Here is a 24,442-nt window from a genome sequence, read left to right as displayed (position 1 = left end):
GTGACTGTGTTGCAACAATCATGAAGTAAAGAAATGCGTATTTTTGGTGGTTGGTTATGGACTGCACCCCAGTCTCTAACAGAGATGGCAGTGGGCCTTTACAACCTTTTTGCTGGAGCTCCAATGATGTATAACTATCCTCCTATTGAACTTAAGCAACTGAAACAAATGCACCATAAACTAATCCTATCTAAGCTCATGAAAAAGACTAAGTTAACAAACTGTAAATTCGAATTGCATGTGAAAGTAAACAAACTCAAAGTGCTGGAACTAAATGCAAACACATTACAACACCGAGGAGATCTATTTCTCTCAGGTTGGGCCCTAACCTGAGAGCTATAGCTCCTTGAGAAAACTCAGAACTAGATCAAAATCTGCCTTCTTTATTCATAATCTGATGTCATGCCAAACTGGCTTACAAAAGGAACAAAAACACAGAGCTGTGCTCAAGAATTACAATAGTAATGCGAAAGTTTCAACAACCTATCAAAGGCTACGGCCTCTATACTTATGCAAAAATGATCATCCAACAGGTGTCCTTGATTTTAGGAGCTCGGCTGTCCAACTGAAGTTTAAACTGCTGATCCTGTAGGACAGTCATAATTGATGTTCCTGTAGAACAGTTATAACTGTTGTTCCTGTAGAACAGCTGGCTGCTTCTAAGCTCGGTGGGGAGCTGGATTGGAGCTCGGAGCTATGGTGGGAATCACGAGGAGGGTCCCAAGACTGTGGACATCCTCTCCTAAAAACCAGCAGTGCCACCTCATTGTCTCCTTGTCTCCTTTTCACGTGGTCTTTTCTCCCTTTTAATGCAAAAACCTGAAATCATAATGCATTAGTCACGTGGATAGAGTGCCTACCCTTCTTCCTACAAACAACATGAATAAACTAAGAAATGCATGCATAAGCAATAAAAGATGAATGGTTTGAGCAAGTAGAATAGGCCAAAATGAGCCCAAATTGTACCAAAATTGGGGCTCATCATCACCCCCCAGCTGAACCATTTGCTCATCCTTGAGCAACCTTGCTCCTGCTCCTTGTCCTTGGCCGAGGACTCGGGACCGGAACAGGCTCTTTCTTTCCCGCTTTTGATGGCCCTGCCTTCTCTGCCCCTGGTGGTGACGAGGGTGGAACTTCTTCCCTCTTTCCTGTTTCTTTGAGCCGGGCTTCGGAGGGCGATTGGCCTATCTTTCGTGTCTAGGAGGTGACCTTCGAGCTTCCCTTCTCGGGGGTGGCCGGTGTCTTAGAGGGAGATTTCTCACTGGGTGAAGTAGGAACACTCCCTAAAGTGGTTTGGCTGCTGGGAGGAGGCTGCGACTTGTCTGCTTTCATTCTCTGACTTCTCCTAGTTTCGGAAGGTAGAGGGATCTCCCTCTCTCTCTTTTCTTTTGGTTTGCAGGTGTGCTAAGGGCGGCCAGCTGCGCTGACCGCCTCCTTCTCGAGAAGATCAGCCTTCTCTCCCTTGCTTTTTACTTTCCCGGTGCTCCTTGTGGAAGGCCCTTCCCTTTCTATTTTCGGGCTTCCTGTAGAAGACCCTACTTTATCCACTTTCGGCCCTCCTGTAGAAGACCCTTTCTTTACGAGCTGTGGGCTTCCTGTAGAAGACCCGGTTTTGACCACTGCCGGGCTTCCTGTAGAAAACCCCTTCTCTGTTTTTGGGCTTCCTGTAGAAGCCTTCGTCTGCTTTCCTGTAGGCGTTGTTCTGGGGCTTCCTGTAGAAGCCTGCTTTTGTTTTCCTGTAGGGACTGCTTCCGGGCTTCCTGTAGAAGCCTGCTTTTGTTTTCCTGCAGATGCAACTGTCACCACCTTCTCTTGCTTGGCTGCATGGATTTTGCTTTTGGCTTTGGCTGCAGGAGCTGACGAGGTGCTTGGGCTGATGGGGACCACCTCAGTTTTGACCGTCCTACTTTTCAACCTCTTTTCTCTTGCTGACAGGATGGGGGTGTCCTCTTTTGCCCTGTCATCCTTTCCCTCCTCCTTCTCCTTTCGTTCTTTCTTCTGTGTTGGAGTCGGGATCTTTTGGCTTTTCCCTTTCTTACTCTCGGCTACTGGCTCTTCTTCCTCACTGCTAGAGGACCCCGTTTCTTCAAGCAACATCTTTATGTCCCCTTCTCTTGTTAAATTTCTAAATGATTCCCATGAGAGGGGGACCTTGTATGAGTGGAGAGCATCCTCCACAAGAAGCTTGATTAACCCATGGTGGGCTACCTGATCCGGGATGCCGTCCTTGAGCTTTGTAGTGCACTCCATCAAGGACTGTAGCAAAAAGTAAGGAATACTCAATCTCTGCTCTGCAGGAAGATCAATCCGGTGTCTTAGTTCATTGAGCAGCCTGAAGTGATATGCATACACGATGCTGAAACGACCTTCACAGGTGATATATTTCATGATTTGCAAGCTGACTTCGTTCCATGGTGGCAACAGGCTTGTCCTTCTCACCCCATTTTTGTCCTCCGTGAATGCTTCTTCAGGTGGGAAGAACTCTTTCTTGGCTTGCTGGCTTAGCTTTCTTTCGTCCTTGTCCCATGGCAGACCCATAGGGAGTTCTGTGATCCGACTGATATGTTCTGGGGTGAGCTTGAGGCTCAGACCTCTAAAGTTCACTGTGGCCAGTGTCTGGGATTTAGGCTTCAGAGCCTGCAAGAATTCTTCGGCTACTTCATCATCGTAGCCCTGCAGCTTATCACAAAAAGTCATCCATTGTGCTCTGGTGAAGAGCTCTACCACTGCTGGGTTTCTCCTCAATTTATCTGAATCCGTGGGTTCTCGCCTGATAAATCCACCCGGCATTATGGCACAATTTTCTTAACCGGAGGTGGTGATGGTGGCAGAGAGTTTAGTTTTGGGGACAGAGTGTAGAACAATGCGCATAACCCACAAAATTTTCAACACAGTCTAATTACTCAACAATCCTGTAGAATGACAGTATAGGCACACAGAGAGCAATTTCACCACTTTCTCTATACCCAGACAGTGACTGACAATCCTACCACCTTTAATGACCATTTGCATGAGAAGTCCAGGGTTACCTCGTTACTCGACCACCTTTTTTTACGTGAGCACCCGCGTTCCTGTAGAAGACTGCGTTCCTATAGAACTGTGTTCCTGTAGGAGCTGTGTGCAAACTTCGGGGAGGACTGTAGTTGGCCAGCGGTCGAGATGTGCTTCACCGACGTTCTGGTAGCCGAAAGCTTGGCGTATCAACGTGCAGAGGAAATCAGAAGAGCCACTCGAGTTTTGAAGTGGAGGTTGATGAATACATGCGCATAATCTAGCCGGTTAGATTTTGAATCGGCGCAGCTCGTGGCGCGGGGGGTGAGCTGTCTCCGCCGGACCGTTGGGCGACGTCACCCATCATTCGCCTGCATATTCACTCACTGCCGCATTCATTCCCACAGATCTGCCGCCGCCCTTTTCGGTTAAACTCATTTCTCGGTTAACGGGACTATCCTCACGTGCGTGCTGCGTATTTTCTTTGTCGTGGCTGCCACCCAATCATTCGACTATACCATAACTAGCCGACGTGGCCAGTCAACTGGCCATACGGCCGCTCAACCATTCATTTCTACACCATGCAAACAAATCAAAGTAATACTCATGCGATTTGGTGGAAGGAAGGGTTGAGACACTTACCTGCGCGCGGCTGCACACGATTTTTCGGTTTTTGGACGATGGGGAGAGGATCTACCTGCTGCATGCGGCCTACACAGTCCCGGAGGCTCATGGTTACAGGATGCTGGCGATGGGGTGGATGATCTGGTTGCCTGCGCCCGTGTGTTGTTTGCAGATGGCGGTGCTGTGAATGGTATCCACTCATGCAGGTTTGACTGTTACAGGATTCCCGCGGGGTGCCTTGTAACAGTCTCGCCTCCTTGGGTGCATGCTGCACGACGATGGATAGAATCTTCTGATCACGCTCCCGGAGCTTCTGATGCTCGACATGGATGTGGTATGAGCTCTCGATGCTTGTTTTTCTTTGACAAATGGCTTTACCACGAGAACTCATTGATCTGGTTTGCTGGTGCAGGGATCTTGGGTGCATGTCGACGAGGATGGTGGAGCAAGGTAACAGCGTCGTGCATGGGCCCAAAAGAGGCTTGCATGCGTCCAAACCAACCCGTAGTCATCAGATCTGTTCATGAAATGCATTCTGGGCTGTTCTGAGCTTCTACAGGAAGTTTCCTGTAGAAATACAGAGCTTCCTGTAGACAGACAGCTCTTCCTGTAGAAATTTTCACCTTCCTGTAGAAATTTGCACCTTCCTGTAGAAAATCGCACCTTCCTGTAGAAAATCTGCGTCTTCCTGTAGGAGACTCAATCTATAATGAAAGGGCACATACCTTGAAGAACATAAGCATTCTTGGAGGAGGTGCTGGTGAGGTGTCCTGGCTGCATGATAAGGACTTTTGGCCTTGAGTTGAGAGGCTTCCTCTCCTCCATAGAACACCTGAAATCTGCATGCAACTTTCACATAAGAAACTTGTTGATCTTGTATTTTTTCTTTTTGTTTTTTTTTTTTTTTTTTTTTTTTTTTTGAAAGATAGCAGGGGCGCCTCAATGAGGTTTTCACCCTTACCACCTGCCTTAAGCGCCTCAGAGAGGTTTTCACTCAAGGATCTTTATCTCTTTTTTTTTTTTTTTTTTTATTTGAAAGATAGCAGGGGCGCCTCAGAAAGGTTTTCACCCAAGGATCTTTATTATTTATTTATTATTATTATTATTATTATTTTTTTTTTTTTTTTTTAGATTCTTCAGGGTGTGCCCAAAGCAGGGGCAGAACCCTTCTCTATGACTAATACTACCTTCTCCATAGTTTTGATGAACTCTTGTCTGGAGGGAGGCTTCCTGTAGATCTTCAATCGATGCCCGTTGACAAGCATGGGGATGGCTTCCTCATCAATGGTCCGAATAAGAACAAATCCATTGTCATGACATTTTTCCACTGAATATGGCCCGAGCCATCTGGTTCTCAGCTTCCCCTTGAAGTCTTTGTATCTGGAATCATACAACAAAGCCCAATCTCCCGGCTGAAATTGCTTGTCATGGAGATGTTGGTCATGCCACACCTTTCTCTGAAGTTGGACCACTTCTGAGTGAAGGAGGGCCTGCATGCGGTGCTCATCCAGTCCATTCAGCTGCAATAGCCTTTCTTGTTGTGCATGGCTGAGATCTAGATCCAGCTGAGCTGCCATCCTCAAAGTGTTGTATTCGAACTCAATGGACAGCAAAGCCTTCTTCCCATAGACCAGCTCATAAGGTGTGAAGCCGGTGGTGGTCTTCCAAGTGGTGTTGTAAGCCCATGTGGCTTCAACCAGGCGATCTGCCCAGTCCTTTCTGCTGCTGCTCACCACCTTGGTCAAGATCCCTTCTAATGATCTATTGGTGACTTCCACCTGCCCATTTGCTTGAGGATGATAGGGGGTGGAAGTCCTATGCTTGATCTTGTGATGAGCTAGTAGATCTTCAACCAAGTTGGATGTGAACTGGCTCCCTTGATCGGTCACCAGCTCTCTTGGGTAGCCAAACTTGTAGAAGATGTTCTCTCTTAAGAACTTGACCACCCTTTCTTCTGTTGCTGCTTTGATTGCTTTGGTCTCTGCCCACTTTGTCAAATAGTCAGTGCACACAATGATGTAAGACCTTTGCCTTGAAGGAGGGTTGATTGGGCCCACAAAGTCCATACCCCACTTCTCAAATGGCTCAAGAGTCACTTGAGGTTGGAGAGGCATCTCATCCCTTTGGGTCGGTTTCCCCATTCTTTGGCATTGGTCACACTGACTGACATATCTTCTGACATCTTGATGAAGTGTGGGCCAATAGTAGCCTGCCTGCAGGATCTTGAAGGCAGTTCTCTTTGCTGCAAAATGTCCTCCACAAGGCCCATCATGACAGGTGAGGAGGAGGTCAAAGACTTCCTCCTCCCTTACACAATGCCTTAAGATCTGATCGGGGCCAAGCTTGAACAGATTGCCCCCGATCCAGGTAAATGAGGCACTCTTTCTGATGATTCTGCTCTTCTCTTTTGAAGAGAGGTGCGGAGGGAACTGAGCTGAAACAAGGTAGTTTGCTATATCAGCAAACCATGGAGAGAGTACTGAGATAGCAAACAGATGCTCATCAGGCATCTGGTCATCCACCGTCCCATCTTCATCTGCAGACAAATCCAATCTAGATAAAAAATCAGCAACAACATTTTCTCTACCTGGTTTATCAACAATGGTTAAGTCAAACTGCTGCAATAAAAGTAACCATCTAATAATACGAGCATTCACATCTGGTTTATTCATTAAATATCAGATTGCAGCATGGTCAGTATGTACAAATGTTTGATAGCCAGTGATGTAATGTCGGAACTTGTTCAGTGCATGGACCACAGCTAAGAATTCTTTCTCGGTTACAGTGTAATTCAGCTCAACTTTGGACAAGTTTTTGCTAACGAAGTAAATGGCATATGGAAGTTTTTGCTCAACTTGTCCTAAGGCTGCACCTATGGCTTTGTTCGAGGCATCAGTGTGGATGTGGAAAGGTAGGGCCCAGTTTGGACCTCTCAGGATTGGTGTTGACACTAACTTGTCTTTTAATTCATTCAAACTCTTCTGACAATCATCAGTCCAATTAAACTCCACATCTTTTGCCAAAAGGCCAAACAATGGTGAGGCTAACTTTCTGAAGTCCTTAATGAATCTCTTGTAGTACCCTACTAATCCCAAGAAACTCCTAACATCCCTTACCTTCTGTGGAGGTGGAACCTTCTTGATTAGAGCAATTTTGTTAGGATCCACCTATAACCCTTGGCAAGAAATGGTATGGCCTAGCACGGTCCCTTCAGTCATTAGGAATTCACATTTTTCAGGGCTAAGGGACAAGTTCATCTCGATGCACTTGGTTAGGACTTTTCCCAAATTGGACAATGCTTCCTGGAAGTTGGCCCCACAAGGAGTAAAGTCTTCCATATAGATTTCTACTGCATCATGGACCAGCTCCGAGAAGATGCTCAAGACAGCTCTCTGGAAGGTAGCAGGAGCATTGCATAGCCCAAAGGGAAGGACACGGTAGGCAAAGGTACCCCAAGGACAGGTGAAGGTGGTCTTATCTTGGTCTTCCGGGCTGATTTGAATCTGGTTGTACCCGCTGAACCCATCTAGGAAAGAGAAGAACTTCTTTCCTGCCAGTCCATCCAACACTTGATCTATGAAAGGTAGAGGGAAATGGTCTTTCTTGGTAGCTTTGTTCAGTTCTCGGTAGTCCACACAGATTCTCCATTTCCCATTTTTCTTGGGAACCAAGACCAGAGGGGACACCCATTCACTATCTGAGATGGGGTAGATGAATCCGGCATCCAACAGTTTCTGCAATTCTTCCTTGACAATGTCCTTAAGGGCTGGATTCATTCTCCTCTGGGGTTGCCTAACCGGTTTACAATCCTCTTTGATGTATATATGATGGGTACAGACCGAGGGATGGACTCCTTTCATCTCCTTATAGCTCCAAGCAAAAGCATCTAGGTGGCTGGCCAACAGGCTACACAGCTCCTTTTCCTGAGAAGGAGATAGGGAGGAGCTGATTTTCAATGCTCTCTCAGGGCCGAACTCCACATTCTTAACTCTGGGAGTGACAGGGTTGGTTGTACAAAGATCCACTAAGGTGCCAGCTTGGGCATCCTCCACCAATTTTTCTAAGGGTAGTGCACTGGTAGGTGGGTTTTGGATCAAGTTCTCGATCAAGTCATCCTCGGTTGGAGGGTCTCTTCTAGTGGTATCTAGGGTACACAGAGGTGCTGAGTACACCTCGTCTTCTTCTCCTTCTTCTAGCCAAAGTGGTAAATCATGCTCTAAGGAGGGTTGGGCAGGAGGGTATAGGACTAGCTGCTTGGACATGGGACCATTTTTGATGGTCATATTTCCTGCACGACAACTTATGTAAGCATCTGCAGTAGCTAGCCAAGGCCTTCCCAAAATGAGAGGATATCCAGTAAGCTTTGCCTTTGGTTGCAGAACCAGGAAGTCTGCAGGGTATTCCCAAGAATCAATAGAGACCAAGACATCCTCCACAATCCCTTCGGGAGTCACGGTGGAGCGATCTGCTAATTGCAGTACTGTCGAGGTCTTCCTTAAGGAACCCTGAAGATTGAGTTTAAGCATAGTATCTCTGGTCATCACATTAATGGCAGCTCCCAGATCAATCAAGGTGTGAGGTATAATGGTGCCATTGATGTGGACATCTACTACAGGACTTCCAGGATCTAGATACTTGGGGCAGATGACTTGTCCTAGCATAAGGTCAGACAGTTGTCCTATGACATTGATGGTTGAGGCATCTTTCTTTCTCCTGCCTGGGTGTTTGAAACACTTCTCCTTAACCAGTTTGTTGTATATGGGCACATCCTTGATGGCTTGGAGAAGTGGTATCTTCACACACAACTGCTTGAGCTCTCCCAGAAGCTCATCTTCTTCCGGGTTGGGTTGTGTGGTGGTTGCAAGTCTCTCAGGAAAGGGTGGAATAGGCTTTGGTTCACTCTCCTGATGGTCTTCCTCATCCTCTGGGGGAGGAGGTTGGCGATCTGGAAGAGTCTTTCTAGATCTAAGATTGATCTCCTGGATCTCCACAGCATAGGTAGGACATGATGTTTCCCCAGTGTATACCTGCTGAACCTGTCTATTGTTGGGGTTCGGGTTCGGTTGAGCAGGCATTTGAGGTTGACTTGGAGGAGCAGGAGGTAAAGGCTGAGGTTGAACTGGTGGTGGAGACAAAATGGCAGGAGGAGTGTTGTATTGGGGCCTCCACCCCGACTGAGGTGCACTCCACTGAGGCTGTTACTGGGCGTGTGAATGATATGAATGAGAAGTAGGTTGAGTAGGGTACTGAGGTGGATAAGACCATGGAGGAGGCATGGACCAAGAAGGATGAGCAGGGGGACCCCAAGAAGGCATGGGAGTCGATTGGTTGGGGTTATAATAAGCTTGTGGTGCCCCTTGCATTCCCTGCTGATAAGGTCTAGATCCTTGTGGCCTCCTTTGGTTGATGAAGTAGAGAGGTTCAGTGGGGGCTTCGGTCCCTTGGTACATGGCTTTAAACCCAGGTAAGGTTGGACACTGATTTGTTGGATGGTCCTCCTCACAAACAAAACACACTTCAACCGAGTGCAATGGGCATTCGTTCTTAGGGTGTCTTCTGGTGCACCTAGGGCAGAAGACAGCCAAGGCTCTCTCAGCTTCTTCCTTCTTCTGCTGGATCCTGAATGTGTCCAGCTGCATGGCAATGGTCTGTCTCACCTCACTCTTAAGATCTTCTAGTTGGTTTGTAAACTCATGTTTGGAGAAAGGGACACCAGTGGAGAGGAGATTTCCTCTACCTCGTTTCCTAGCTGCCCTGGAATGATTTCTAAACACAGTCTTGATGTCCTCATAAGGCAGTTGGTAAATGTCCCCCCCAGCTAACATGTGAAGGGTGTCTAAGAGATCTTCAGGGACTCCTCGGAGTAGAACCAACTTGAGGGATTCAGGGTCAAGTGTGCACCTGGCCCGCTTATAGCTAAGTTGGAACCTCTCCTCATAATCCTCCAAGGACTCATCATTTCCCATGGTCATCCGAAAGATTTCTCCCTTGGTTTCCTTAACCTACAGTAATCCCTATACTTGGTATTGAAGGCTTGCTGCATCTGAGCCCAAGTAGTGATACTATTCCTAGGTAATCCCATGAACCAGCGTAGTGCTGCATCCTTGAGAGTTGAAGGGAAAAGCTTCAGCTTTTACTCATCTTCGGTATAGTCATAAGTTCTACAAAGGATAGCAAACTCAAACAGGAAGGTATCAGGATCCTCAGTGGTCAGTCCATGGAAGTGAGGCAAGGCGGAGGGGCTAATGTTCTTCATTTTCATCTCTCCATTGGTCTCTCGGATGGGGAAAGCTCCTTCTATTCTCTCATCCTCTCTTCTATTATCAGCCATGGCTTCAGATGGAGTGGTCTCTAACTCTTCTTCTTCTATAGGGTCTTGGTATATCTCAGGTTGTTCACCTATAGGTTCCTCTGGGTCACTGTCACCAAAGAAGAGAGAAGGGTGACTTAGTGATGTGGTGGGGGTGTTGGGTAGGAATTTGCCTGATTTATCTCGGTTCCTACGAGGCATGAAATGGAAAGGACTTTTCTTTTTTTGATTGCTTTTGCTTTTTTTCTTTGGTACCTGCAAAACTGAAATAGAGTGATCTACAACTAACTATCTTGCTCAAATGAAATTGCGGAATTGGAAAGCTAATCTAGGAAAGCAAGAAATACTAATCTATGAAAGCAGGAAATGCTAATCTATGAAAGCAGGAAATGCTAATCTATGAAAGCAGGAAATACTAATCTATGAAAGCAGGAAATGTCTATGCTACTTTTGCAGAATGAAAATGAAATAAACTACTGAGCAGAAGTAAGAGTACGAAAGTAGAAGAAAAGCAACAATTACTAATACTCTGACGCTTCCCCGGCAACGGCGCCAAAAAGATGGTGAGCTCCAGTATTGTAGCAATAATGCTACAACTCCTGGGGCTTCCTGTCTCTTAATTTTATCAACCCGGTAGTTCGTACAAACTTGGAAGCGACGGTGCTATATGCACAAGTACTAGCTCTTGTCGCAGCTGTCACTTGGTCAGCTGGCACAAGTCCGCTAGGGCTCAAGCCAACTTCTATAGGCTCTCAGAAGAAGCTTGCTAATTGATGGACGAAAGCTATTCTCAAAGGAAAGCTACTTTACTTGACAAAAATGGACTGAAAGCAAATCAAAGCATGTAAACCTAGGAAACCCTAATTTGACTAGTCTAACCTCTATAATGCAAAGAATGTGAATGAAACTTCTACCAATGCTGTCATTACCTCTAATAAGTGAAAATGCATGAATCTAAGCTGCTTGCATCTTAAAAGACATGTTTTTGTATTTTTTCTTTAAATGGATGGAATGATTGTGATTTTGTGCTTATTAGGGTTTGGTTGTGCAGATGGGATGGAGAAGGAAGGAAAGCGTGGGAAAGGTTGGGGAGGCTAGGAGAGGTCCCCAGGGATCCTTAGCATCTGTCCACAGAGGTTCCTCACGTTCAGAAGCTCAGCAACCGAGTGAGTGGCCTCCTACAGGATGTCTGCAGGGGATCCTATAGGAAACTCAGAGGTTTCTACAGGAAATCTACAAATTGCTACAGGATGACCTACCGTGGGTGTTTGAAGTGATGGAGGAGTGATGGAATGGTAGGGGGAGATATGTAAGGTAGGAATAAGGCTGGTGATGGCTCAGGAGTGGAGAAGTAGGACAGGGAACGAGTGTATGGAGTAGGTTGGAAGATAGAGGGCTATGTCAACGAAAGGGGTAAAGAATGAAGTTACGTGAGGAGTGGAGGAATTTGGAAGATAATAGAGTGGAGCAGTGGTCAAGGATGTGGTTGCATGCATGATCAAGACGAAGGAGAAGGTAATGGAACGAGGGAGAGCAGTGTAAATGAAACAAATGCTTATGACTGTCACCAAGACGAAAATGCATTCACCTAGACTACCTGTGCTATGAATTCAATGAACAGCAATCCAAAACGTGAAGAGGAATGTGCATGAAGCGGTGATGAAGGTGTGTGGTGCAGGTGTGAATTACATGGAAGCATCTAACATAACCGTGACTGTGTTGCAACAATCATGAAGTAAAGAAATGCGTATTTTTGGTGGTTGGTTATGGACTGCACCCCAGTCTCTAACAGAGATGGCAGTGGGCCTTTACAACCTTTTTGCTGGAGCTCCAATGATGTATAACTATCCTCCTATTGAACTTAAGCAACTGAAACAAATGCACCATAAACTAATCCTATCTAAGCTCATGAAAAAGACTAAGTTAACAAACTGTAAATTCGAATTGCATGTGAAAGTAAACAAACTCAAAGTGCTGGAACTAAATGCAAACACATTACAACACCGAGGAGATCTATTTCTCTCAGGTTGGGCCCTAACCTGAGAGCTATAGCTCCTTGAGAAAACTCAGAACTAGATCAAAATCTGCCTTCTTTATTCATAATCTGATGTCATGCCAAACTGGCTTACAAAAGGAACAAAAACACAGAGCTGTGCTCAAGAATTACAATAGTAATGCGAAAGTTTCAACAACCTATCAAAGGCTACGGCCTCTATACTTATGCAAAAACGATCATCCAACAGGTGTCCTTGATTTTAGGAGCTCGGCTGGCCAACTGAAGTTTAAACTGCTGATCCTGTAGGACAGTCATAATTGTTGTTCCTGTAGAACAGTTATAACTGCTGTTCATGTAGAACAGCTGGCTGCTTCTAAGCTCGGTGGGGAGCTGGATTGGAGCTCGGAGCTATGGTGGGAATCACAAGGAGGGTCCCAAGACTGTGGACATCCTCTCCTAAAAACCAGCAGTGCCACCTCATTGTCTCCTTGTCTCCTTTTCACGTGGTCTTTTTTCCCTTTTAATGCAAAAACCTGAAATCATAATGCATTAGTCACGTGGATAGAGTGCCTACCCTTCTTCCTACAAACAACATGAATAAACTAAGAAATGCATGCATAAGCAATAAAAGATGAATGGTTTGAGCAAGTAGAATAGGCCAAAATGAGCCCAAATTGTACCAAAATTGGGGCTCATCATCACCCCCCAGCTGAACCATTTGCTCATCCTTGAGCAACCTTGCTCCTGCTCCTTGTCCTTGGCCGAGGAATCGGGACCGGAACAGGCTCTTTCTTTCCCGCTTTTGATGGCCCTGCCTTCTCTGCCCCTGGTGGTGACGAGGGTGGAACTTCTTCCCTCTTTCCTGTTTCTTTGAGCCGGGCTTCGGAGGGCGATTGGTCTATCTTTCGTGTCCAAGAGGTGACCTTCGGGCTTCCCTTCTCGGGGGTGGCCGGTGTCTTAGAGGGAGATTTCTCACTGGGTGAAGTAGGAACACTCCCTAAAGTGGTTTGGCTGCTGGGAGGAGGCTGCGACTTGTCTGCTTTCATTCTCTGACTTCTCCTAGTTTCGGAAGGTAGAGGGATCTCCCTCTCTCTCTTTTCTTTTGGTTTTGCAGGTGTGCTAAGGGCGGCCAGCGCAGCTGCCGCCTCCTTCTCGAGAAGATCAGCCTTCTCTCCCTTGCTTTTTACTTTCCCGGTGCTCCTTGTGGAAGGCCCTTCCCTTTCTATTTTCGGGCTTCCTGTAGAAGACCCTACTTTATCCACTTTCGGCCCTCCTGTAGAAGACCCTTTCTTTACGAGCTGTGGGCTTCCTGTAGAAGACCCGGTTTTGACCACTGCCGGGCTTCCTGTAGAAAACCCCTTCTCTGTTTTTGGGCTTCCTGTAGAAGCCTTCGTCTGCTTTCCTGTAGGCGTTGTTCTGGGGCTTCCTGTAGAAGCCTGCTTTTGTTTTCCTGTAGGGACTGCTTCCGGGCTTCCTGTAGAAGCCTGCTTTTGTTTTCCTGCAGATGCAACTGTCACCACCTTCTCTTGCTTGGCTGCATGGATTTTGCTTTTGGCTTTGGCTGCAGGAGCTGACGAGGTGCTTGGGCTGACGGGGACCACCTCAGTTTTGACCGTCCTACTTTTCAACCTCTTTTCTCTTGCTGACAGGATGGGGGTGTCCTCTTTTGCTCTGTCATCCTTTCCCTCCTCCTTCTCCTTTCGTTCTTTCTTCTGTGTTGGAGTCGGGATCTTTTGGCTTTTCCCTTTCTTACTCTCAGCTACTGGCTCTTCTTCCTCACTGCTAGAGGACCCCATTTCTTCAAGCAACATCTTTATGTCCCCTTCTCTTGTTAAATTTCTAAATGATTCCCATGAGAGGGGGACCTTGTATGAGTGGAGAGCATCCTCCACAAGAAGCTTGATTAACCCATGGTGGGCTACCTGATCCGGGATGCCGTCCTTGAGCTTTGTAGCGCACTCCATCAAGGACTGTAGCAAAAAGTAAGGAATGCTCAGTCTCTGCTCTGCAGGAAGATCAATCCGGTGTCTTAGTTCATTGAGCAGCCTGAAGTGATATGCATACACGATGCTGAAACGACCTTCACAGGTGATATATTTCATGATTTGCAAGCTGACTTCGTTCCATGGTGGCAACAGGCTTGTCCTTCTCACCCCATTTTTGTCCTCCGTGAATGCTTCTTCAGGTGGGAAGAACTCTTTCTTGGCTTGCTGGCTTAGCTTTCTTTCATCCTTGTCCCATGGCAGACCCATAGGGAGTTCTGTGATCCGACTGATATGTTCTGGGGTGAGCTTGAGGCTCAGACTTCTAAAGTTCACTGTGGCCAGTGTCTGGGATTTAGGCTTCAGAGCCTGCAAGAATTCTTCGGCTACTTCATCATCGTAGCCCTGCAGCTTATCACAAAAAGTCATCCATTGTGCTCTGGTGAAGAGCTCTACCACTGCCGGGTTTCTCCTCAATTTATCTGAATCCGTGGGTTCTCGCCTGATAAATCCACCCGGCATGATGGCACAATTTTCTTAACCGGAGGTGGTGATGGTGGCAGAGAGTTTAGTTTTGGGGACAGAGTGTAGAACAATGCGCATAACCCACAAAATTTTCAACACAGTCTAATTACTCAACAATCCTGTAGAATGACAGTATAGGCACACAGAGAGCAATTTCACCACTTTCTCTATACCCAGACAGTGACTGACAATCCTACCACCTTTAATGACCATTTGCATGAGAAGTCCAGGGTTACCTCGTTACTCGGCCACCTTTTTTTACGTGAGCACCCGCGTTCCTGTAGAAGACTGCGTTCCTGTAGAACTGCGTTCCTGTAGAACTGTGTTCCTGTAGGAGCAGTGTGCAAACTTCGGGGAGGACTGTAGTTGGCCAGCGGTCGAGATGTGCTTCACCGACGTTCTGGTAGCCGAAAGCTTGGCGTATCAACGTGCAGAGGAAATCAGAAGAGCCACTCGAGTTTTGAAGTGGAGGTTGATGAATACATGCGCATAATCTAGCCGGTTAGATTTTGAATCGGCGCAGCTCGTGGCGCGGGGGGTGAGCTGTCTCCGCCGGACCGTTGGGCGACATCACCCATCATTCGCCTGCATATTCACTCACTGCCGCATTCATTCCCACAGATCTGCCGCCGCCCTTTTCGGTTAAACTCATTTCTCGGTTAACGGGACTATCCTCACGTGCGTGCTGCGTATTTTCTTTGTCGTGGCTGCCACCCAATCATTCGACTATACCATAACTAGCCGACGTGGCCAGTCAACTGGCCATACGGCCGCTCAACCATTCATTTCTACGCCATGCAAACAAATCAAAGTAATACTCATGTGATTTGGTGGAAGGAAGGGTTGAGACACTTACCTGCGCGCGGCTGCACACGATTTTTCGGTTTTTGGACGACGGGGAGAGGATCTACCTGCTGCATGCGGCCTACACAGTCCCGGAGGCTCATGGTTACAGGATGCTGGCGATGGGGTGGATGATCTGGTTGCCTGCGCCCGTGTGTTGTTTGCAGATGGCGGTGCTGTGAATGGTATCCACTCATGCAGGTTTGACTGTTACAGGATTCCCGCGGGGTGCCTTGTAACAGTCTCGCCTCCTTGGGTGCATGCTGCACGACGATGGATAGAATCTTCTGATCACGCTCCCGGAGCTTCTGATGCTCGACATGGATGTGGTATGAGCTCTCGGTGCTTGTTTTTCTTTGACAAATGGCTTTACCACGAGAACTCATTGATCTGGTTTGCTGGTGCAGGGATCTTGGGTGCATGTCGACGAGGATGGTGGAGCAAGGTAACAGCGTCGTGCATGGGCCCAAAAGAGGCTTGCATGCGTCCAAACCAACCCGTAGTCATCAGATCTGTTCATGAAATGCATTCTGGGCTGTTCTGAGCTTCTACAGGAAGTTTCCTGTAGAAATACAGAGCTTCCTGTAGACAGACAGCTCTTCCTGTAGAAATTTTCACCTTCCTGTAGAAATTTGCACCTTCCTGTAGAAAATCGCACCTTCCTGTAGAAAATCTGCGTCTTCCTGTAGGAGACTCAATCTATAATGAAAGGGCACATACCTTGAAGAACATAAGCATTCTTGGAGGAGGTGCTGGTGAGGTGTCCTGGCTGCATGATAAGGACTTTTGGCCTTGAGTTGAGAGGCTTCCTCTCCTCCATAGAACACCTGCAATCTGCATGCAACTTTCACATAAGAAACTTGTTGATCTTGTATTTTTTCTTTTTGTTTTTTTTCTTTTTTTTTTTTTTTTTTGAAAGATAGCAGGGGCGCCTCAATGAGGTTTTCACCCTTACCACCTGCCTTAAGCGCCTCAGAGAGGTTTTCACTCAAGGATCTTTATCTCTTTTTTTTTTTTTTGAAAGATAGCAGGGGCGCCTCAATGAGGTTTTCACCCCTACCACCTGCCTTGGGCGCCTCAGAAAGGTTTTCACCCAAGGATCTTTATTATTTATTTATTATTATTATTATTATTTTTTTTTTTTTTTTTTTATTCTTCAGGGTGTGCCCAAAGCAGGGGCAGAACCCTTCTCTATGACTAATACTGCCTTCTCCATAGTTTTGATGAACTCTTGTCTGGAGGGAGGCTTCCTGTAGATCTTCAATCGATGCCCGTTGACAAGCATGGGGATGGCTTCCTCATCAATGGTCCGAATAAGAACAGATCCATTGTCATGACATTTTTCCACTGAATATGGCCCGAGCCATCTGGTTCTCAGCTTCCCCTTGAAGTCTTTGTATCTGAAATCATACAACAAAGCCCAATCTCCCGGCTGAAATTGCTTGTCATGGAGATGTTGGTCATGCCACACCTTTCTCTGAAGTTGGACCACTTCTGAGTGAAGGAGGGCCTGCATGCGGTGCTCATCCAGTCCATTCAGCTGCAATAGCCTTTCTTGTTGTGCATGGCTATGATCTAGATCCAGCTGAGCTGCCATCCTCAAAGTGTTGTATTCGAACTCAATGGACAGCAAAGCCTTCTTCCCATAGACCAGCTCGTAAGGTGTGAAGCCGGTGGTGGTCTTCCAAGTGGTGTTGTAAGCCCATGTGGCTTCAACCAGGCGATCTGCCCAGTCCTTTCTGCTGCTGCTCACCACCTTGGTCAAGATCCCTTCTAATGCTCTATTGGTGACTTCCACCTGCCCATTTGCTTGAGGACGATAGGGGGTGGAAGTCCTATGCTTGATCTTGTGATGAGCTAGTAGATCTTCAACCAAGTTGGATGTGAACTGGCTCCCTTGATCGGTCACCAGCTCTCTTGGGTAGCCAAACTTGTAGAAGATGTTCTCTCTTAAGAACTCGACCACCCTTTCTTCTGTTGCTGCTTTGATTGCTTTGGTCTCTGCCCACTTTGTCAAATAGTCAGTGCACACAATGATGTAAGACCTTTGCCTTGAAGGAGGGTTGATTGGGCCCACAAAGTCCATACCCCACTTCTCAAATGGCTCAAGAGTCACTTGAGGTTGGAGAGGCATCTCATCCCTTTGGGTCGGTTTCCCCATTCTTTGGCATTGGTCACACTGACTGACATATCTTCTGACATCTTGATGAAGTGTGGGCCAATAGTAGCCTGCCTACAGGATCTTGAAGGCAGTTCTCTTTGCTGCAAAATGTCCTCCACAAGGCCCATCATGACAGGTGAGGAGGAGGTCAAAGACTTCCTCCTCCCTTACACAATGCCTTAAGATCTGATCGGGGCCAAGCTTGAACAGATTGCCCCCGATCCAGGTAAATGAGGCACTCTTTCTGATGATTCTGCTCTTCTCTTTTGAAGAGAGGTGCGGAGGGAACTGAGCTGAAACAAGGTAGTTTGCTATATCAGCAAACCATGGAGAGAGTACTGAGATAGCAAACAGATGCTCATCAGGCATCTGGTCATCCACCGTCCCATCTTCATCTGCAGACAAATCCAATCTAGATAAAAAATCAGCAACAACATTTTCTCTACCTGGTTTATCAACAATGGTTAAGTCAAACTGCTGCAATAAAAGTAACCATCTAATAGTACGAGCATTCACATCTGGTTTATTCATTAAATATCAGATTGCAGCATGGTCAGTATGTACAAATGTTTGATAGCCAGTGATGTAATGTCGGAACTTGTTCAGTGCATGGACCACAGCTAAGAATTCTTTCTCGGTTACAGTGTAATTCAGCTCAACTTTGGACAAGTTTTTGCTAACGAAGTAAATGGCATATGGAAGTTTTTGCTCAACTTGTCCTAAGGCTGCACCTATGGCTTTTTTCGAGGCATCAGTGTGGATGTGGAAAGGTAGGGCCCAGTTTGGACCTCTCAGGATTGGTGCTGACACTAACTTGTCTTTTAATTCATTCAAACTCTTCTGACAATCATCAGTCCAATTAAACTCCACATCTTTTGCCAAAAGGCCAAACAATGGTGAGGCTAACTTGCTGAAGTCCTTAATGAATCTCCTGTAGTACCCTGCTAATCCCAAGAAACTCCTAACATCCCTTACCTTCTGTGGAGGTGGAACCTTCTTGATTAGAGCAATTTTGTTAGGATCCACCTATAACCCTTGGCAAGAAATGGTATGGCCTAGCACGGTCCCTTCAGTCATTAGGAATTCACATTTTTTAGGGCTAAGGGACAAGTTCATCTCGATGCACTTGGTTAGGACTTTTCCCAAATTGGACAATGCTTCCTGGAAGTTGGCCCCATAAGGAGTAAAGTCGTCCATATAGATTTCTACTGCATCATGGACCAGCTCCGAGAAGATGCTCAAGACAGCTCTCTGGAAGGTAGCAGGAGCATTGCATAGCCCAAAGGGAAGGACACGGTAGGCAAAGGTACCCCAAGGAAAGGTGAAGGTGGTCTTATCTTGGTCTTCCGGGCTGATTTGAATCTGGTTGTACCCGCTGAACCCATCTAGGAAAGAGAAGAACTTCTTTCCTGCCAGTCCATCCAACATTTGATCTATGAAAGGTAGAGGGAAATGGTCTTTCTTGGTAGCTTTGTTCAGTTCTCGGTAGTCCACACAGATTCTCCATTTCCCATTTTTCTTGGGAACCAAGACCAGAGGGGACACCCATTCACTATCTGAGATGGGGTAGATGAATCCGGCATCCAACAGTTTCTGCAATTCTTCCTTGACAATGTCCTTAAGGGCTGGATTCATTCTCCTCTGGGGTTGCCTAACCGGTTTACAATCCTCTTTGATGTATATATGATGGGTACAGACCGAGGGATGGACTCCTTTCATCTCCTTATAGCTCCAAGCAAAAGCATCTAGGTGGCTGGCCAACAGGCTACACAGCTCCTTTTCCTGAGAAGGAGATAGGGAGGAGCTGATTTTCAATGCTCTCTCAGGGCCGAACTCCACATTCCTAACTCTGGGAGGGACAGGGTTGGTTGTACAAAGATCCACTAAGGTGCCAGCTTGGGCATCCTCCACCAATTTTTCTAAGGGTAGTGCACTGGTAGGTGGGTTTTGGATCAAGTTCTCGATCAAGTCATCCTCGGTTGGAGGGTCTCTTCTAGTGGTATCTAGGGTACACAGAGGTGCTGAGTACACCTCGTCTTCTTCTCCTTCTTCTAGCCAAAGTGGTAAATCATGCTCTAAGGAGGGTTGGGCAGGAGGGTATAGGACTAGCTGCTTGGACATGGGACCATTTTTGATGGTCATATTTCCTGCACGACAACTTATGTAAGCATCTGCAGTAGCTAGCCAAGGCCTTCCCAAAATGAGAGGATATCCAGTAAGCTTTGCCTTTGGTTGCAGAACCAGGAAGTCTGCAGGGTATTCCCAAGAATCAATAGAGACCAAGACATCCTCCACAATCCCTTCGGGAGTCACGGTGGAGTGATCTGCTAATTGCAGTACTGTCGAGGTCTTCCTTAAGGAACCCTGAAGATTGAGTTTAAGCATAGTATCTCTGGTCATCACATTAATGGCAGCTCCCAGATCAATCAAGGTGTGAGGTATAATGGTGCCATTGATGTGGACATCTACTACAGGACTTCCAGGATCTAGATACTTGGGGCAGATGACTTGTCCTAGCATAAGGTCAGACAGTTGTCCTATGACATTGATCGTTGAGGCATCTTTCTTTCTCCTGCCTGGGTGTTTGAAACACTTCTCCTTAACCAGTTTGTTGTATATGGGCACATCCTTGATGGCTTGGAGAAGTGGTATCTTCACACACAACTGCTTGAGCTCTCCCAGAAGCTCATCTTCTTCCGGGTTGGGTTGTGTGGTGGTTGCAAGTCTCTCAGGAAAGGGTGGAATAGGCTTTGGTTCACTCTCCTGATGGTCTTCCTCATCCTCTAGGGGAGGAGGTTGGCGATCTGGAAGAGTCTTTCTAGATCTAAGATTGATCTCCTGGATCTCCACAACATAGGTAGGACATGATGTTTCCCCAGTGTATACCTGCTGAGCCTGTCTATTGTTGGGGTTCGGGTTCGGTTGAGCAGGCATTTGAGGTTGACTTGGAGGAGCAGGAGGTAAAGGCTGAGGTTGAACTGGTGGTGGAGGCAAAATGGCAGGAGGAGTGTTGTATTGGGGCCTCCACCCCGACTGAGGTGCACTCCACTGAGGCTGTGACTGGGCGTGTGAATGATATGAATGAGAAGTAGGTTGAGTAGGGTACTGAGGTGGATAAGACCATGGAGGAGGCATGGACCAAGAAGGATGAGCAGGGGGACCCCAAGAAGGCATGGGAGTCGATTGGTTGAGGTTATAATAAGCTTGTGGTGCCCCTTGCATTCCCTGCTGATAAGGTCTAGATCCTTGTTGCCTCCTTTGGTTGATGAAGTAGAGAGGTTCAGTGGGGGCTTCGGTCCCTTGGTACATGGCTTTAAACCCAGGTAAGGTTGGACACTGATTTGTTGGATGGTCCTCCTCACAAACAAAACACACTTCAACCGAGTGCAATGGGCATTCGTTCTTAGGGTGTCTTCTGGTGCACCTAGGGCAGAAGATAGCCAAGGCTCTCTCAGCTTCTTCCTTCTTCTGCTGGATCCTGAATGTGTCCAGCTGCATGGCAATGGTCTGTCTCACCTCACTCTTAAGATCTTCTAGTTGGTTTGTAAACTCATGTTTGGAGAAAGGGACACCAGTGGAGAGGAGATTTCCTCTACCTCGTTTCCTAGCTGCCCTGGAATGATTTCTAAACACAGTCTTGATGTCCTCATAAGGCAGTTGGTAAATGTCCCCCCCAGCTAACATGTGAAGGGTGTCTAAGAGATCTTCAGGGACTCCTCGGAGTAGAACCAACTTGAGGGATTCAGGGTCAAGTGTGCACCTGGCCCGCTTATAGCTAAGTTGGAACCTCTCCTCATAATCCTCCAAGGACTCATCATTTCCCATGGTCATCCGAAAGATTTCTCCCTTGGTTTCCTTAGACCTACAGTAATCCCTATACTTGGTATTGAAGGCTTGCTGCATCTGAGCCCAAGTAGTGATACTATTCCCAGGTAATCCCATGAACCAGCGTAGTGCTGCATCCTTGAGAGTTGAAGGGAAAAGCTTCAGCTTTTGCCCATCTTCGGTATAGTCATAAGTTCTACAAAGGATAGCAAACTCAAACAGGAAGGTATCAGGATCCTCAGTGGTCAGTCCATGGAAGTGAGGCAAGGCGGAGGGGCTAATGTTCTTCATTTTCATCTCTCCATTGGTCTCTCAGATGGGGAAAGCTCCTTCTATTCTCTCATCCTCTCTTCTATTATCAGCCATGGCTTCAGATGGAGTGGTCTCTAACTCTTCTTCTTCTATAGGGTCTTGGTATATCTCAGGTTGTTCACCTATAGGTTCCTCTGGGTCACTGTCACCAAAGAAGAGAGAAGGGTGACTTAGTGATGTGGTGGGGGTGTTGGGTAGGAATTTGCCTGATTTATCTCGGTTCCTACGAGGCATGAAATGGAAAGTACTTTTCTTTTTTTGATTGCTTTTGCTTTTTTTCTTTGGTACCTGCAAAACTGAAATAGAGTGATCTACAACTAACTATCTTGCTCAAATGAAATTGCGGAATTGGAAAGCTAATCTATGAAAGCAGGAAATGCTAATCTATGAAAGCAGGAAATGCTAATCTATGAAAGCAGGAAATACTAATCTATGAAAGCAGGAAATGTCTATGCTACTTTTGCAGAATGAAAATGAAATAAACTACTGAGCAGAAGTAAGAGTACGAAAGTAGAAGAAAAGCAACAATTACTAATACTCTGACGCTTCCCCGGCAACGGCGCCAAAAAGATGGTGAGCTCCAGTATTGTAGCAATAATGCTACAACTCCTGGGGCTTCCTGTCTCTTAATTTTATCAACCCGGTAGTTCGTACAAACTTGGAAGCGACGGTGCTATATGCACAAGTACTAGCTCTTGTCGCAGCTGTCACTTGGTCAGCTGGCACAAGTCCGCTAGGGCTCAAGCCAACTTCTATAGGCTCTCAGAAGAAGCTTGCTAATTGATGGACGAAAGCTATTCTCAAAGGAAAGCTACTTTACTTGACAAAAATGGACTGAAAGCAAATCAAAGCATGTAAACCTAGGAAACCCTAATTTGACTAGTCTAACCTCTATAATGCAAAGAATGTGAATGAAACTTCTACCAATGCTGTCATTACCTCTAATAAGTGAAAATGCATGAATCTAAGCTGCTTGCATCTTAAAAGACATGTTTTTGTATTTTTTCTTTAAGTGGATGGAATGATTGTGATTTTGTGCTTATTAGGGTTTGGTTGTGCAGATGGGATGGAGAAGGAAGGAAAGCGTGGGAAAGGTTGGGGAGGCTAGGAGAGGTCCCCAGGGATCCTTAGCATCCGTCCACAGAGGTTCCTCACGTTCAGAAGCCCAGCAACCGAGTGAGTGGCCTCCTACAGGATGTCTGCAGGGGATCCTACAGGAAACTCAGAGGTTTCTACAGGAAATCTACAAATTGCTACAGGATGACCTACCGTGGGTGTTTGAAGTGATGGAGGAGTGATGGAATGGTAGGGGGAGATATGTAAGGTAGGAATAAGGCTGGTGATGGCTCAGGAGTGGAGAAGTAGGACAGGGAACGAGTGTATGGAGTAGGTTGGAAGATAGAGGGCTATGTCAATGAAAGGGGTAAGGAATGAAGTTACGTGAGGAGTGGAGGAATTTGGAAGATAATAGAGTGGAGCAGTGGTCAAGGATGTGGTTGCATGCATGATCAAGACGAAGGAGAAGGTAATGGAACGAGGGAGAGCAGTGTAAATGAAACAAATGCTTATGACTGTCACCAAGACGAAAATGCATTCACCTAGACTACCTGTGCTATGAATTCAATGAACAGCAATCCAAAACGCGAAGAAGAATGTGCATGAAGCGGTGATGAAGGTGTGTGGTGCAGGTGTGAATTACATGGAAGCATCTAACATAACCGTGACTGTGTTGCAACAATCATGAAGTAAAGAAATGCGTATTTTTGGTGGTTGGTTATGGACTGCACCCCAGTCTCTAACAGAGATGGCAGTGGGCCTTTACAACCTTTTTGCTGGAGCTCCAATGATGTATAACTATCCTCCTATTGAACTTAAGCAACTGAAACAAATGCACCATAAACTAATCCTATCTAAGCTCATGAAAAAGACTAAGTTAACAAACTGTAAATTCGAATTGCATGTGAAAGTAAACAAACTCAAAGTGCTGGAACTAAATGCAAACACATTACAACACCGAGGAGATCTATTTCTCTCAAGTTGGGCCCTAACCTGAGAGCTATAGCTCCTTGAGAAAACTCAGAACTAGATCAAAATCTGCCTTCTTTATTCATAATCTGATGTCATGCCAAACTGGCTTACAAAAGGAACAAAAACACAGAGCTGTGCTCAAGAATTACAATAGTAATGCGAAAGTTTCAACAACCTATCAAAGGCTATGGCCTCTATACTTATGCAAAAACGATCATCCAACAGGTGTCCTTGATTTTAGGAGCTCGGCTGTCCAACTGAAGTTTAAACTGCTGATCCTATAGGACAGTCATAATTGCTGTTCCTGTAGAACAGTTATAACTGCTGTTCCTGTAGAACAACTGGCTTCTTCTAAGCTCGGTGGGGAGCTGGATTGGAGCTCGGAGCTATGGTGGGAATCACGAGGAGGGTCCCAAGACTGTGGACATCCTCTCCTAAAAACCAGCAGTGCCACCTCATTGTCTCCTTGTCTCCTTTTCACGTGGTCTTTTTTCCCTTTTAATGCAAAAACCTGAAATCATAATGCATTAGTCACGTGGATAGAGTGCCTACCCTTCTTCCTACAAACAACATGAATAAACTAAGAAATGCATGCATAAGCAATAAAAGATGAATGGTTTGAGCAAGTAGAATAGGCCAAAATGAGCCCAAATTGTACCAAAATTGGGGCTCATCAGTGTTAAACTCTAAGAACTTGGAGAAAGTCTCATCCTTCTTCCTCATGAAGAATATCCAACACTTCCATGAGAATTCATCAATAAAAATGAAAAAATACTTGTGCCTGGCATTAGAGGCTGTCGAGAAAGGTCCACAAACATTAAAGTGGATCCTTTCAAGGAATGCAT

General features: G+C 46.2%; 1 protein-coding gene across 1 annotated transcript in view; it reads left to right on the top strand.

The window, feature by feature from the left end:
• LOC149175804 (protein LURP-one-related 5-like) overlaps positions 1-24,442 on the top strand; it is a 67,521-nt gene that overhangs the window by 8,189 nt on the left and 34,890 nt on the right. The window contains exons 4-5 of the mRNA XM_089421248.1: positions 3,733-3,798; positions 4,028-4,065. Of these exons, the coding sequence (XP_089277374.1) occupies positions 3,733-3,798; positions 4,028-4,065 (104 nt within the window). The remainder of the gene's footprint in view (positions 1-3,732; positions 3,799-4,027; positions 4,066-24,442) is intronic.

Source organism: Pinus tabuliformis, chromosome 4_1 (genome assembly GCF_031772625.1).
Source record: "Pinus tabuliformis cultivar Carrire ecotype Pingquan chromosome 4_1, CPIR1, whole genome shotgun sequence".
Classification (NCBI taxonomy): Eukaryota; Viridiplantae; Streptophyta; class Pinopsida; order Pinales; family Pinaceae; genus Pinus; species Pinus tabuliformis.
The sequence above is the reverse complement of the archived record's forward strand: the minus strand, read 5'-3'. Positions and strand labels throughout refer to the sequence as shown.